This window comes from Calonectris borealis, chromosome 1 (genome assembly GCF_964195595.1).
Source record: "Calonectris borealis chromosome 1, bCalBor7.hap1.2, whole genome shotgun sequence".
Lineage (NCBI taxonomy): Eukaryota > Metazoa > Chordata > Aves > Procellariiformes > Procellariidae > Calonectris > Calonectris borealis.
The window spans coordinates 174,195,618-174,212,252 of NC_134312.1; the positions used below are offsets into that span (position 1 = coordinate 174,195,618).

A 16,635-nucleotide genomic window follows, 5' to 3' on the forward strand; every position below is an offset into this window, starting at 1 on the left:
CTGCAACCTCATGGACACGAGGAGAGGAAAGAGCCGAGTCTCCCCTGTCCTTCCTCGCCAGACCTCAGCGCTGCTTCTGCTCCTAGGCAAGGGGCAGGGGGGCTGCGCCAGAGCTCTGCAGCTCCAGCAGGTGAATGGGGTGGGAAGAGCAGGGCTGCCGCTGCAAGGCTCATTCCCATCGCTATCCTCCAGACCACAAAGAAGAAAGCAGCCAGTCGCTGTATGGGAAAACACGAGAACATGAACACCTTCCTTTAAAAAATAATTAAACCACGTAATTAAAAAAATCGAGGGATCACAACTGGCAGTGGTGCTGTGTTTGCACCTGTAATCAGCTCCTAATGTATGTCACCATGGCAAGAACTTGAGACAAAGTTGATGCAGCACTATGAAAAGGAAGACAACCATATAGCACTGGTAAGGGGGGGGGGGGGAGTACATAGGTTTCCTAAAAAAAACCAGGGAAGAAAGAAAGAGCACTTCTAAAATGCAAAAAAAACATAGCATGAGCAACAGGGAAGTGAGGGAAAAGACAAAAGCAGAGATGCAAAAAGGATCAAGAAAGAGTTGACCTTAAGTAGAAAGAAAAAAACCCCAACCAACCAACCTGAGAAGGGACATACAGTGTGTAAAATACAAAAAGAATTTTAAAAATCTCTGAAGTGAAAGAGCATGAACTGAAAGGTAACTAAGAAGAGAGGTCTCCATATAACACTGTGTAAATGTTATCTTATTTTGACTACTTATGTGCAAACACAACATCACACTAAATTCGGCTTGTATATTTGAGCTGCAATTTAATTAAAAAAAAAACCCCTTCATTATCATGATTATCTGGGTGGGGCAGGAATATTAATTTAAACAAGTGTGTAAATACATTTGCTTTCTTTAGGGTGCAGTCATGCTGTGTGGTAAACCTGTCTTCTCCCTAGTTAACTGTTTCTCTGAAGCCCTACGCATGCACCGAAACACAGCGAGATCTCGTAGGCATACAAGTTATGGCACATCTTTCAATTCACTTGGCATCCGGGAGAAAAACCATTTAATTAACATGGTGTTTTTCTGTTTTTCCTGGCTGCGCTGACCAATAGATGAAGACAGTCCTCCAGGTTGTCTCCTACTCTTATGCAAATACCCACCATCTCAGTTAAAGTCCTTAGTTCTACTGCTATTAAAGCTCTGTTTTGTTTTTTTTTTTTTTTTTTTCTTTTTTTTTTTTGTTAGGGATTTTAGGAGTTTTTTTGCAGAGTATGAAGGGGAAGGATGGGAACGGAATTTCATAACGGCACCCTATGCTCGCAGGACTATGAAGTGTATTTGCATGGAAATATTACAGCATCATCCAGACCATGACTTGGTGCCAGAAGTTGTTTTCAATTTCCAGGCTCCCAAAAAAAAAAAAAAAAAAGAAAGAAAAAAACCACTCAGTACCTACAGTGCCTAGCAACAAAAACTTTTGACATTTTAGGAAGAGAGATTGAGGCATTTTTTTGGCTGCAGAATTCTGCAAATAATTTGAATAGATCATATTTAACAGGCATGTTTCTTAGTACTACATTTATGAAGACATTTGGAGTCCTCTTGAAAGCTTACACTGTCTCTCCCTCAGCTCTGCCTGCATAACAAACCCACCTTAAGGGACCCGCGTTCCCTTAAGCAAGGGCCGACTTCCGTTACAAAAAGAGGTTGTTTTTTAAAAGTAGGAGATGTTTTTCGTAGAGGCAGCATTATACTGACCACTAAAGCTGGCTCATGTCAGCTCGATACGGAATTTAGAGCTGCGTTTTGCAGCAGCATCACCACACAGCTCGGCGTTGTTTATATTCGGAGGTGGGGTGAGGGAAGGAAACCTGCAGCAGGAGCTCGTTGAACAAGTCGGGTCACTTGCTCTTCCTCGGAGGAATGTTTCGGTTATTAGGGCTGGCTGCTGCGGGTGCGGGGTGGGGGCAGAAGGGGCGAGTGGGGAGAGGAGGGAACGGGGCTGAACCAACCCTGTGGTCTGACCACAGGCCCGGGAGCCAGGAACTCCCAATTACCACCTTGGCCTTGCACGTCAGGATGCTCAGGGCCCGTCACCCACTCCTCCCGCCTGTAGACTGCGATCCCAGCTCCTACAGCTCTCTGAATTTCTCTGAAGGCTGCTGACGGGTTCGACCTTGAACTGGAAGGAGGAGGAGGCGGCGGTGGAATAGCTAGACTACCTTTTTCCTCCTTTTTGGGGCCCAAAACTAAGAATAATAATTAAAACAATCATCCTGCAGGCATAATTTGACTTAGAGTGACCTCAAGGCTTCTGTTCGGTAAATCATCCCACCTACAACAGCGTGCACGGAGCACTGCATGGGCTAAAGTTCAGAAACTGTGCTAATTGCTTTGCCACTCCCCTCCGTGTGCCCTTCGTTGTTTTTCCACATTGTGTAAAATAATAAATTACTGTGATCCTTGACATAAGGATTCTCTGCCCCAGCTCTACACACAATTACAGACACCAACTCTTCAACAATTCACTTCCAGCCTTCCCCTCAAAAAGCAGGTGCTCCTGCTGCCAGAGTGCAGGAATGAAACTTTCTCCATAAGCTCTCCCGTTACCTCGGTGCTCCCAGTACCAGTAACTAAATCATAGCCAGGAAGAGGAACGCTCCTCTTCGCCGTTGCGATTCACAGGTCTCACCAGAGCTCAGCCGTTACGGAAACCACATTCTGAAGCAGCCTTACATAAGGAGAATTTTGGTTTTGGACAAAAAGGCCCATCCACCCCCCAAACCCCAACTCCACCTGTGATGACAGCAGCCGGTCACGAACCCCCGTAAGACCAAGGTGTGTGTTGCAGCGTCTTCCCCAGAGTTTGTTCTTCAGCTCCTGGCACTGCCCACCACCATGTGTAACGGCCAGGAGAAGACCTCTCTGCCTGGCTCACCTCATTGCCTGCAACCTCTTGCATCACTGAGCTCCACCGTTTCCTTCCAACAGGAGTAATGGGATTAAGGAAAACACACGACAGAAATTATTGGGGTTTTTTAGAAGCAGGATTTCCAGGTTGACAGCTTTCAAGGTGCTTGACACAGGAAGGGGCCAGCTGTCCCCAGTGACTCGAAATCCCTCCCTCTCTTACCGTGCTACAGCATAACCTTCACGATAACATTACGGCTGTGTATTATGGCAACAACGTGTACCAAATGAGCCTTTTATTGATAAGAGAGCGCGAATATCAGGTTGTAAACTGCAGGTGTGTTTCTGGGATGTCACTGCTACCAAGTAAGGCCAGCTGGAAAGGAGAAGGACAGAAGTACAGCACGCGGGCACCCCAGGCAGACGCGCCTTGTTAATGGAGAGAGTTCTCTGCACTTCACGGCTTCATCCCATTTTGAACAAGACAAAGGGAATTTAGCTCACCCACTCACAGGCATTCTTACTGTAAAGAAAGTATAGGCTCAGAAGACCAGTATGGAACAACCATCCCGGGCTACTTCCGTGTTTAGATAAGCCTTAACTTTCCCACCAGTTACTTGCATTCCAGTCAAAGTCAAGGGGAAAAAAAAAAAAAAAATAAAATATCCCCCCCCCCCCCCCAAGTCATGTGCTTTTCACCCCGAACGGTTTATACAAAACAGACTTTACAAGTGCAGTGTGTAAAATACACCAGTGCCAAGTCACCCCACTACACAGAACTGGAATGACAGTAATCCACTTAAAGGTGAAACTCCCCTGAAGCCTAATGAGTAATAAAAGAAGCAAAAGACCTCTTGTTCTTGAAACACGGAAAGTTTTGGCAGAGCTTGCCCCCCCCCCCACCTTTTCTTATTTGTATACACAAGTTTTTCTGTTTTGCTCACACAGGTAAACAATATGACATAGATGAAATTCATCCCCCCTGTACACAGGGCTTGAAACACAGCAAGTTGCCTCAGATCCTCAATTCATGTAGTCCCTGATTTTTAGACTATGATTTAGTACTTCATTCTTCTTAGAAGAGAATTTGGAAGTTTCCACTAACTTTGCTTCCTTCAGCAGCCAGAGATCTTTTGTTTCTCAAGAGGAGTAGCATCCTACTACCCTGTTTAACCCTTGCTGCCCTAGGTGGGCTCATCCCACGGAGTAGAGAAGCTCCCCCTGCACGCCCGGATCAACGAGCGGGTTTGGAGATGATCTGCCTTAGCGCCAGGCTTCCTCGTGTCTCCCCCCACCTTCACACCCCGCAGAAAGCAAGCTCGGTCACCGCAGCTGCAGCGTCTGGTGTTGGCAGCACTTGGTGTTGGCATCGTATTTAACAGATCTTTTACATACATCACCAGAGGAGGGTGATTCAGCACGGGCACATGGGCGCGGAGGTGTTCAGACAGGCGTTAAAAGATGTGGTATGAGGATTTTGTACCAAACAGAAGAGTGAGTAGCATAGCTGTACAGCTCTAGCACTGGTACCGCAGAAAAAGTTATCACTGCTGCAATTAACATCTACTTTCTTTGGAAATTGCCATGAATTTTATGCACCGCACGTCAATAAATCTTTGACAAGCCAGAGAGAAAAGCACTGTAGCGTCCTGCTTACGAAGATTTAACACAGATAAACACTGACTGCCGCAAGAAATCTCAAAACCGCGCTTCCTTGGCAAAGGCAGAAGAAATCAAATTATAAATGTCACAAGTATGATTTAAGGTGTGTACCTTTTCTACGTGGTTGACATTTTTTTTCCAGTTAGGAAGGAATGTTTTTTTACAAACACAGAAAGAGTCATCAGTTATTTAAGGAAATAAAAATGTCATACAAATGACAGAGTATACCACAGACTACAGCTGATTGAGTAGATAAATGGAAATTTTTTGCAGTTCGTTTGGCAACTGTATTTATGTATTTTGTTAAGTGCTGGCAAGTTGAGGCAAAAAGGGTCATACTTTTTCAGAGCTTTGGTTTAGAGCAGGAGGAGGGATGAAAAAATTTCCACATTAGAAAGTTCTTGCTGCCAATCATATTACTTTACAGTTAGTTTACAAGAATTTTTCAATTAATTAATTAGCATTTTGACATCTCGTCCCAGTAACACACTGGAAGATTCAGTTTGGAAGACATGATCTCTTTTAAAGCATCCCCAAAACATTACTTTTGGTTCATGGGAATCAACCAACAGGCACAGCACTTACTGTCCCCTAACTAGATATCAGGGGGAGCAGTTGAACCACCATTTCTTGGAGTCTGCATACATATAATTTCTCCCCACTTATGTCTCCTAGATACATTTCACTTCATCATCACCCACCCAAAACCTGTCAAGTTCAATCCAGCGGCTGGGTTTCATTCTGCCTGATCGAAGTCTTGAGCAGCTACTAAAAATGTCACAAAGAGTTTGCATCAACCTCCCCCTTCCCCACACCCTACATTTCAAAGTGTTTAGGCAGCAACAGAAAACAATTAAAGGAAATTCAGAGCTAAGGCTGAAACGTACCATATGTTTTCAAGCAGAAGGGCACAAAACATCAGTAAACCACTGCTGAGATTACATACTCCCACTATCAGGCATTGAAAGACTACAGAACAATGTCATCTCTAACTATTAATAACCATACTTCCTTTCTAGCACACAACCCTCTTTTCTTCATTGTCTAGCAGAGGTATTTCCATACAAGCCACATTCCTTTTTCCCATAAGACAGCAGAAAGAGTACCAGAAGTGATTTATAGTTCCACATACATTCCTATCAGGGCTTGCATCACTCCTGACATTTGTTCATTTATAGTTTTAGGTTCTCAGAACTCAGGTCAGACTACTTTTTTTTTTTTTTGGTTTGCAGTATAGTCTATGAGAGAATTGGACTGAGAGTCAAAATTTCACCCCTACCCTACTCTGACTTCCTGATTGATCGCAGGAAAGCCACCAAAACTCCCTCTGCCCACACTCTGCTACCTTCAGCTATAGAGCTGAAACCATGGTGAAGACCTCTTTGTGAAGTACTCTGAGATCTAACATTTTAAAAACTTTTTATAAGAGACGTAAGACTTTTTAAAATTCTTAAGCATAATGATCAGGTTTCTGAAATGCTTCATAAATTTACAAAGACTGAAAAAAGTCATAACTTACTATATTTTTAATTTTCATCCCCCAGTTTGTGTGCCCATCATTCTCCCAAATTTGAAGCAACATCTGCTTACGAGTTTGAAGTAATGGCAACTGAAACTTCTGAATTTTACAATGAAAACACACATGCTAATTTCCTATTGCATTTTTACGTAGCACTGACAAAATATCACTAAAATTCATTAAGTAAGAAATTTGATACATTGTTTGATGGTTACATTGAAATACCATGCTGTGTCACTTCCCAGGTGAAAAGATATTTTCTCAGACTAACATAAATTCTTTTATGTCCAGGAAACGTGTTTGAGCACTTCAGCTGGACCAATGATCAAAGAAAAAATTTTCCCCTCCCATGTAATTGTACTTGTCAGAACAAAACTAGATATTTAAGGTGTATCCCAGTCACCTGTTTGGTAACAGTCAGATAGAAGTCCTCATCTGGTTTAAGCACTTTAAAAATCTGAAGCTGTTACTGCACTTCCTTAAAACAATGCAGTAAACATACCACTACACATTAAAATGCTTTTCAGTATTTAATAACAATATATCATTTGCCAGAACAGACTGGATTCAAGCTAAGTGTAACAACAGGCTGAAATATCTTGGGGGGGGGGAGGCAAAAAGCATGAGGAACATAGTGCCTCAAATTGGTCGTTTGGTTCAGGTTTTGTTTGTTTGTTTGTTTTAGTGTTTGTTTTGTTTTGTGTTTTTTTTTTTTTTTTTTTTTTTTTTTTTTTTTAAGTATAGTAAAATCTAACTACTTAAAGCTACACCGTCCTTCCTGGCAATTACCATTTCTTTATTGAAAAATCTCTTGCTTCCCACAGGAAAAAGGAAAGTAACACTTATCGAAAGTTTTGTTACCTGCTGCATAAAAAGGATATTGAAAAAATAGGTAGATAACTATGACTATAAAGAGGAACCTGACCTCATTTCTGCCATCTGAAATGTTCCTGAGCCTGCATTAAATCTATAGGCTGCCTTATAAAGGAGAGCACACGTTGGATGAAGGGCACGAGTTCTATCAGACCGTATCCACTTTCACTTTCTCTCCCTTCCTCTTCAGTTTTAGACATTTATAGAAGTTAAGAATATAAGTCACAAGAAACACTAATTGCTCTTGAAAAACAAAAATCTCTACTCGCACAAGCAAAGATTATGCCAAGTAACTAGAAGTTTCTTAATATACTTGTCTTCTGAATTCCCCAACAACTTGCTGAGCATATTCGTCCGGAAAATGGGCAATGATGCCTCTTTAACTTTGTTTACACATTGAAATTATCAACTTTTCAGAAAAAGACGTGTATCATCTTGCGCCTTGCCTTATGGAAAGCAATACTAATCAGCATCCAGGTGAAAGACATCAAATAGGATTTATGCAACTTCACTCTTCGCAGTAGTGCTGAGGACGCACCCACCCCGCACCTCTGAATTTACAGTCCAAAGACAAATCAAAATCCCAAGACCCAGGTCAGCCATGAGGGAGAGGGAGGGTGATGGAGGCAGGGCTTGAGGCAGGGCCCACAGCCGCGGCACTAGCCGTGATGTGTTCTGGTCCTCGTCAAAAAGGCGACTTACACCTTCAGAAGAAAAAGCAACGCTCCACATCACTTGGTATTACTCCCCCATCACTGCAAAAAGAAACGCCAGACAAGCAAACAGAGCACGTCAAATGGTTATTAGCTCATTAGTCAGTGCTCAACCAAAATTTATGAGGCTACTTCTTATGAGCGTTTTTGGACACTGTTAGTTGCTGCACAACCAGCAAGCCCATCTGGGTTTGAGCCCTTATTTTTTGGTGTTTGGTAGCAAAGCAAAGAAAACAACAGTAGCTTTTATGTAACTTAGTTCATGTATTTGTGTATTTGCCCTTCCTCATTTGCCATGAAACATAGAAAGGAGGAGAAGTTCTTTTATACTCATTTTCTCATACCAGACAAGCTACTATTAATAATACTAACGTAGCCCATACTAGTCAAATTCACAGAGTTGGAGTTTAATATTTAAAAATTCAAGTTATTTTAAAATAAAACCCAAAATGCAAGAAGAAAGCAAGCATGGACCAATATAAAGGCTATACTAAACACAAGGAGGTGAACAGCAGGAGAAAATAAATAGCCAGGATTTTCAGCATGAAGGAATGAATTTTGGAAGTAGAGCTGCTTTAAAAAAAAGGATTCTTTTTTAAATGAAAATAAAACCTCTCATATTAATATTACCATCAGATTTTTAAATTTAATTGGTAAACATAACTAATTTGATTCTAAGTAATCTAGAGAAGGAACTTTGTAGCCAAGTCCTAAATAAAAACATACAACTGAAATAGTCTTCACTTTGCAAGTGTGGATTTTACCTGAAAAATTGTTTTAAAAGTGTCCTATAATAAAGTCAAAATATCATCTGCCTGCCATTCCCCTGCAACACACGAAAAAAAAAACCCTGTCAAGAAAACTTTCCCACAGAAAAGGAAATTTTGGCCAGCCCTACTTGATGACAAGAGATAAGGAAGTACCAGGGCGGTTCCACGGTTTGGAAAGCGTTAGGCACAAAGGCTCAGAAAAATATTTTTTAATGGCAGCATTTTTATCTTCTCCACCCCTGTCTTTATCTCCCCTTTCATTTTGCTATAGCTTTCTTTCATATTTCTCCCTTCTTACCTTTATTATTCCCTACTTTCCTGGTGTAAGAGGTACATGCCGATGTAACAAAAAGTGGCTCTCCCCCGCTGTCTGAGCGGTTGTCTCGGTGCAAGTGGAATTAATACCTTCTGATACATTAAATAAGTAAATTATAGAATGTAGTGGTGTTATGTTATGTTGCACTAAAGAGAGGGAATGATGTTTGAGTAGCACTTGTCAAAAGGGCATGGTAGGCCTTGGTGGACCAGGAAAATAAGTGTTTGGAAAATCCTGCCTGGAAAACTATCAGGACACTCTTCACCCTAAATGAAACCTAATTCCCCACTAGACCAAAAAAATCCCACTCCACAGTATTTCAGATGCACATGTTCAAACCCGGGACTGCCTAGAGATGTGCAGTTTTATTCTCTTGTGTGAAAGCGAAACAGAAGTTCACCAAAAAACCCTCTGCCAAAGCCGAAGTACTTCATGAAGATGACATTTGGTGCTAATATTCATATCCAGCACTCACACTGAGAGTCAGAGTTAGCAACATCTCTACTCGTTTGAAATGAAGGACCAACTTTTAAGAAAAGTGGTAATGGCATTTCATTTATGATTCTAAAAACCCAATAGCTTTCTACTCTGCCCTGTGGTTTGACCACAGCCCTCACACCTCTGATGTGATGAAACACTTCCCAACTCAATACAAAAAAGTATAGCACACAATATTCCACATAAAACCTTTTCCATGTGTTAACACAAAACATCAGCTCTCTCAATGACTGTCTTCAAGTAGTATTTTAACAACAATACCACTGGATGATCTTGGTTTATGAGAATCATTCACCTATTCTCCCTCTTTATTTTTGAAGACTTGTAGGAACTAGAAACAACTTGAAGGAACAATAATATACTAGAAGAAAGATATAAACTGCACACCTAATGCATACTCTGAATTTTTGCATCTGGAAACAAATAAAAAAATACATGTAAAAACAAGAGCTCTTACAGTTATGATTCAAGACTACACTTAAGTCACCACAAAAATGAAATCTAGCCTATGGTTTTCTGGTTTGGATCAACTGGCTATTTCAGAGGCCATTTAGGCAATCAAACTGCTGATACAATAACTGTGCTGTCGTCCCCAGAATGATTTTGGTTTCATTTGAATTCCTTTTTAGAACCCTCGCGGGAAAAGGCCTCAAGTTGCGCCGAGGGAGGTTTAGATTGGACATTAGGAAAAATTTCTTTACTGAAAGAGTGGTCAGGCCTTGGAACAGGCTGCCCAGGGAAGTGGTTGAGTCACCATCCCTGGAAGTATTTAAAAGACGTGTAGATGAGGTGCTTAGGGACACGGTTTGGTGGGCACGGTGGTGTTGAGTTGATGGTTGGACTTGATCTTAGAGGTCTTTTCCAACCTTAATGATTCTATGAAAAGAACGTGCAGCACTCGTTATTCGCAAGCCTAATACCCTGAGCTTTTCTGGGACAAAGGCAACTCATACTTTCTACATTCATTTGATGTGGAAATGCACGTTCTCAGCTTGTGCAATAATATATGACAATTTAACCCAACTTATGACCTCTGGCCAAGTTAACTACACTTCTTCTTTAATGAGATACACAGTTGACCAGCAAAAGCAGATGTTCTGTTGGCTCATCCCATTAAAACATATAAATACAAGTATCTAGAGATGTTTTGCATTCCACTCCTATTAAGAAATAAGGTAACTTTCCCTAATGTTTACCATAAAGTGGGATCATGCATACGCCCCTGTCCACCTTGGGACTTTTAAGAGGAGACCAGTTGTTCTGGTGACAGGAACAAGTGGCCTAGATACCCTAGTGACATGAATAGCCAACAAGGCTTTCACAGGAAAGAATTATGAAGAAAAAATTACTTGAATTTGTTTACCCATAAAAGAGTTCCTCATGCTAAATGGCTACAAGATTTATCCTACAGTCTCTGACCACCAAATTTGCCAGACAGCATACAGGAAATCTTTTAAATTTCCTGTGAAAATTATTACATATCTTCCTCCTTTCCCCCTGACAATGTGATTTACAGCCAAAACATTGGCAAATCCCTCAACTGAAGCCTGAAGAGAGATCTTTGCATCATCAGAGTTATTTTAATGCAACCTAAGCTTTGCTGTGGGTGAGGAGAAGGAGATTCTAAAAATACTCAGGTTACACAGAACATTTCCAAGTCTGCCCCTTCACTAATAGAGGGACATCAGAAATGGCTTGTGAATATAAAATAGGATGGTGGCCTTTAAGTAAAGACAAGTGACACTGTATAGGTTTGTGCACAGGAGCTGTCGGTGCTTCATATATCTGGGAATGATGAAGCTTCATGCAGTGACGAGCTGATTAAAGTTACAGATGCAAATCACAGAACAGGTAACTTTTGCGGTCTAAGACAATGTATAAATGGTACTATTTTAAACAAAAAAGGAAATGGAACTAAAATCTTGAAAACGTAGTAGGTTTTTGTAACAAGACCATGTAAGAACAATAGGCAAGAGAGCGCTCATTAAAACCAAATGGAACTTGGCGCCATACCCCAGATATTAGATTTGATGTCATTACTTACCAAGCCAGCTATTGGAGTTGACAGACGGTTGATCTTCTTAACGATGCCAGGTTTGATCTTGTTAATCAAACTAAAAAGAAGTCATATTATTTTCTGTTACATAATCAACTTTATTCAAGCATGAGCATCAATGCTTATTAACAAATACTTTGCATATAGTCCTAACTTACATGACTTGAACCAAGTAAATTTGAACCTACTTACGTTCCCTAAATTTTTTTTTTTTTTAGATCAGTCTTCCAAGAAGTGACAAGCAACAACAGACTGCAGAAGCAAAAATGGGACAAGTCACACACACACACAAAAAGAGATTTCTAAGAATGGCAAAGTCAGAAAGAAGAAAAGAAAATGGCTGGGTAGCCAGAAATGGATCTATTGACTTTGGAGAAAATTGGACATCTGAAAACCTTTCCCCGTCTTGCTCTTTTCTGTTTCCACAGAATTTCTATGAAATTCACTTCTCCTTGTACATCAAGTATGTCAAGTTTAAAATTATGACATCGGAGGACAACTATATGATTTAGAGCAAAATAATGAGGCATCTTTTGCTTTAAAGAAAGTTGCATGCCTCCTAAGGCAAGGTACTCAGCTGAAGAAATTACAGGACATTTTTCTTGCATATGGCTATTAATTACAGATAAATTTAACTGATTTGCATTTGGCAGATGGAGGCTCATATTCATTTGCCAAATAAGCATCAACAATGAAGATATCAGAGGATTAGAATATATCAGTTCACTGCCAATTCTTAAAGACACTATTTAAAAGTTACAGCTGAATACAATACACAAATCCCACTAAATACATACCTGAAGAAATACCTTCTTATTAAAAGTATAAACTATTTTTATTACCACATTCAGTCTAGTTAACATTTGATTACGTAAGTAATGAAAATACAGTGTCCATCTCTCCATCATTCAATCTTCAAAATCAATCAACTCCCTCATATCACAAAGATAACTGCAGAAGCAACTAGCAAGATAGACTGGATGGGCAAAGGGCCCAAAGAGAAAAATAGCGGCAAGGACAGAAAACACAGTAATATTCACAGAAGGGAAAAATGCAGGAACGTTGCCTTTTTGCATTTGCTTTGATATTTTTGATATACAGTAAAAAAAAAAAAATTCAGAGAACTGAACCTTTACGAATATTTTCTGAAAGTTAGCTTGGCTGAACTGATTTAAGAGTGGCTCTGAGATTTGAGACTTTTTTTAAAATGTCCCAGGTGGTCCTCCAATGAGATTTCTCTCTTACTGGCATTCTAATGACATTTACACCTGCCGTTCCTTAAAACACTAAGGGATTAGCACCGCTTCCAGTCCTGGAAACCTGTTCCAGTAAGTACAAAACCAATTACAGGTATGTGGAAGATACCTGACGAATGGACATTTTACACCTCTGACTCAGTCTAGCAACGAAACCAGACAAGTCCCATTACTGCCAAGCCTATAATACATAAGTACAAGGAAGCTTTTTAGAGAAAGCACTCCAGAAAAAGCTGAGGCCAGAGTTTGTTGTTGAAAGCAATAACTAAGTCAGTCCAGATAGCACTGAAAACCGGATTGCATGTGCACATACATAACAACATATTTCTACGTTATAATCCATTTACTTTTATCATCCTGAAGTGTTTTTTAAAAAAAGAAAACAGTATGTTTTTATAAAGTATGCCAAATGACATCCAACAGATTCTACATTATTGAGATACTCGGATGTAACCATAAGAACAGTATTAGTAAGTAGTAGACACATGAAATCAAAGGTCTTCCTGTTATCTTTAATTTACAATTTTGTAAAAGTCATTTCTGAAATGTAGTACTTTTTAAAAGAAAACTTCTCTGGGTGTAAAGTTCTCTGGTAGGAATCAGTAGCTTTCAGGATTTAGAGAACAACCAACATGCAGAGTTTACAATAATTTCTTATGGGCGGGTGGGGATGGAGGACAAAAACCCAAACCCCAAGAACAACAGGGGGTATACGAGTAACCGAGTGCCTTGATCCCAGCCATGGCCACACCACCTTGCACAAGCTGAAGAGAAAGCCCAGCGGTACCATGAGCGTTATAACCAATAAAACTAGTCAACTGGCCAGAGGATCAACATGACCCTCTCGCTAAGACACGAGGGAGTGTGTAGGACAACACGTGAAACACAGATCTTGAGAGATGATGTCTGAAAACTGTTCTACCTTCCCACAGCAAACAACAGGTATTAAAAAAAAAAATAATTACTCATTACAAAATATTTTTGGTTCTTCAAAAAAAAATTTCACTGGCCAGCAAGGAAAGAGGCCAACTGATGTTAACCTGAGGGATTTTTATATCCGTAAGTCAATACTCACTCGCACAACAGGACTCCATTTTCCAGAGCTGCTCGAAAGTCTTTGGTTCCAAAGCTTTTCCCAGTAACTGTCTATAAAAATAAGAATTGGGAGTTAATTGGACACACACAAAATCAGGACTAGCAAGAGTATCTAAGAAGTACTTAAAAATAAAAAATCTTTTCAATTTAACACATTTCTTTTGAAATTCATATAAGAAAATAATAGATACTATGAACTAAGTTTTTAAAAAACAGTTCTTTATGCCTCAAAAGAAGTCAGATCCAACATCTTCAAATAGTTTCCTCTAGTGTAAACCAATCTTCAGCTGAATTCTTGGGAATACTTACTATTTTCTAAAGCAATACCAGCCACACTGAAAAGCATAAAATAAATTTCAAACAGAAGTGCAAAAGAGAGAAAAAGTCTTTTATCTCCTACTTCATTTTACAGCGTGTATACTCACGATATCTGGCACGAAGTATTTTAATAATTTTTTTTTCCTGCCACTTGCACCTAAGGCAGTGTGACTAAAGAACCACTCTAGCAAGTCAGTACTACCACGTGCACATCAATTCCCATTGCTTGGCAAGCGGTAGGACTATACTAATGGGACTACTTTTTATATTCAGAGTGAAAAGCAGTGAACAAGAACAATGTCTTGTAAAGGACTTAAGATACCCAATGCCAAAAGCATTGCCTACAGGTTTTCAGCAAAGTTGTTTTCCACAAAAAAAAAAAAAGATTGCTTTTGGCATTAACTCCCTCCATCTCAAACGAGACCATCAAAGCAGCATCTTCAAGTCTAAACTCATTTGGATTCTTCCTACTAGGGTCCCCCCTTTGCCCACGTCCCTTGAAGGGACCAAATTTGGCAGATTTCTTATAAACACCCAGATTAGTAACCCACATGCAAGTCAGAAAGAGGCAATATTCCTAAAACAGTTCAAAAGAGGGTTTTATCCCAGTTGGGTATAGAAATAAAACTCTAGGAAGGGTATTTATTTGTGCTTAGAGGTCACCAGGTTCAGTCACCAGCTAATTACGAACCTCCCTTTGCGGATCCTGACCGTCCCTGATACTGCACAGGACTTCAGGCACACAGTTAAAAGTGCTGTGGAACCTGCGTGCATCCAGACCAAAGCTACTGGTTACCACAGTAATTAAGGAAATTAGTAATGAAACAAATGAGCTGTGCTTGGTAAAAGAGCAAAGGAGAGGATGTAGCTCTTTGAGGACCTGGTACATTATGACCCTATTATTTTTTTCCTACATTGCAGAAGGAATGTATACTAACACCAGAAATGCTAGAATATAAGCAAGTAATTTTTATGTAAGTTAATTTTTAATTAAAAAGCTGTAACTTCAATCTCCCTATTGAGAACAAATTTACATGTTACAAAAATCTTCTTTAGAGTTTAAGTTTTTTTGTAGGATTTAACAAGTAAGGTGAGAGAAAGAATTATGACAAACCAATTCAAGATTTTCAACATTCAGGTAAAGGCGGGGGGGGAAGCAATCCCAAAACTTTTAACAACAACAAAGGATGAGAGTGATTCCCCTGGGAGAACTTCATTTTATACAATATTCCTTTAACAATCTGTTCTTACAGAAGAGTAGATGTTGCATCTTATCAGTATCATTTTCAAGAATCATTTCAAAACACAGCATCTGAAAGTTACCCTTACCTCAAATAAAATACGGCATTTTGCTTCCAAATTTGTATAGAAAGCTGTTATATTTCATGATAATAATTTTAAGGAAACTAGCCAATGTAACATAACAGCACTGAAAGTTTATTTTTGTTCCCTAGGTAATAGGGAGTATGAGTTACAAATTAAGCCCTTCATTCTGCAAGCTAGAAACTTGAAGTTTGCATGTCAGCAGATCTGTACTGTAAGAGGGGCTGTAGGATGGGAGTCTAGCTTTATGGTCATGTTTCAAACTCTAATCAATTCTTAGAGTCCAAAAGTTATTCTCATTCTGGAGGTGTTGCTGACATCTACAGGACTACACCGTCCAAACGTTTGGTCTAAGATAGACAGTTTACTGGTAAGTCATGCAGTCAATAGATTGTGAGATGTTTCTTTCACCTGGAGTTGGGACCATCCCAAACCTGCAATGTCTTATATATCTGCAAACAACCTTCACACTGAAATTCCTTCAAAAAAACAAAAGAATCCTAGAACTGCAGCATGTAGCTAAAGCGATCGCTCCTCAAAAATTATTCTCAAGAAGTCAAGGAGCACGTGTTGCTGAAGACACGTTAAACTTCAGCGTAGCCCCTCCAGAACACAAGAGTGCCATGCTGCAGTGCATAACCACGTTTTCATGGCGTATCTTGTGGCCTTTTCCACAAAAAAAAAAAACCAACCCAACACCTCAGTCTCCAAAATGGTGTGTGGAACATTTTTGACTGCCACAGAGTCTTCAGGCACATGACCTCAGGTAAATAGAAGCCGTCCTTGAACAACAAGAGAGTCCAACTTGAGTACAAGGTTGTAAATGCTACTACTAAGACTTGCAGACCTCTTAAAATTACATTAGAGGACTTTACACTGGAAGCATTTTGACTAAATTATTTGTGCGGCCACTGTGGCAATAAACACTGATTTGATATACAGGATGGAGCTGTCAAACCAATCTTGTGGCCCACAGATTTTGATGACTACGTGGTTTGTTGACATTAAAATAAAAGCATCAGTACTGCCAAGTTAGGTTTCATTAATATTGACTTTTAAAGGATAACTAATAATTAAGTAATTAAGAGGTATTCTCAAGGAACAATTTAAGACTAGTGGCTTGAAACCGAAACGTTTTCCAAGTTGCACAACACCTTGAATTTGTTGATGTCACAAAAATAAGTACTCCATTTTAAACCAAGCTTTCAGACAGAGACAGAGGACTTTTCTCAGCATGGACTTTCATCCAGCTTATACCCACTGCAAGGTGTCAAGCTCAGCTGTAGCTATCGTAGCCTACATAGGAACTAGGTATCATTAAAAAAATGGAAAGCCACGGACTGGCTC

The 16,635-nt window shown here is 39.9% G+C and overlaps 1 protein-coding gene across 1 annotated transcript in view; it reads right to left on the reverse strand.

The window, feature by feature from the left end:
• LMO7 (LIM domain 7) overlaps positions 1-16,635 on the reverse strand; it is a 126,381-nt gene that overhangs the window by 76,937 nt on the left and 32,809 nt on the right. The window contains exons 2-3 of the mRNA XM_075138915.1: positions 13,628-13,698; positions 11,285-11,354 (exon numbers count right to left, since the gene is read on the reverse strand). Coding sequence (XP_074995016.1) covers positions 11,285-11,354; positions 13,628-13,698 — 141 coding nt within the window. The remainder of the gene's footprint in view (positions 1-11,284; positions 11,355-13,627; positions 13,699-16,635) is intronic.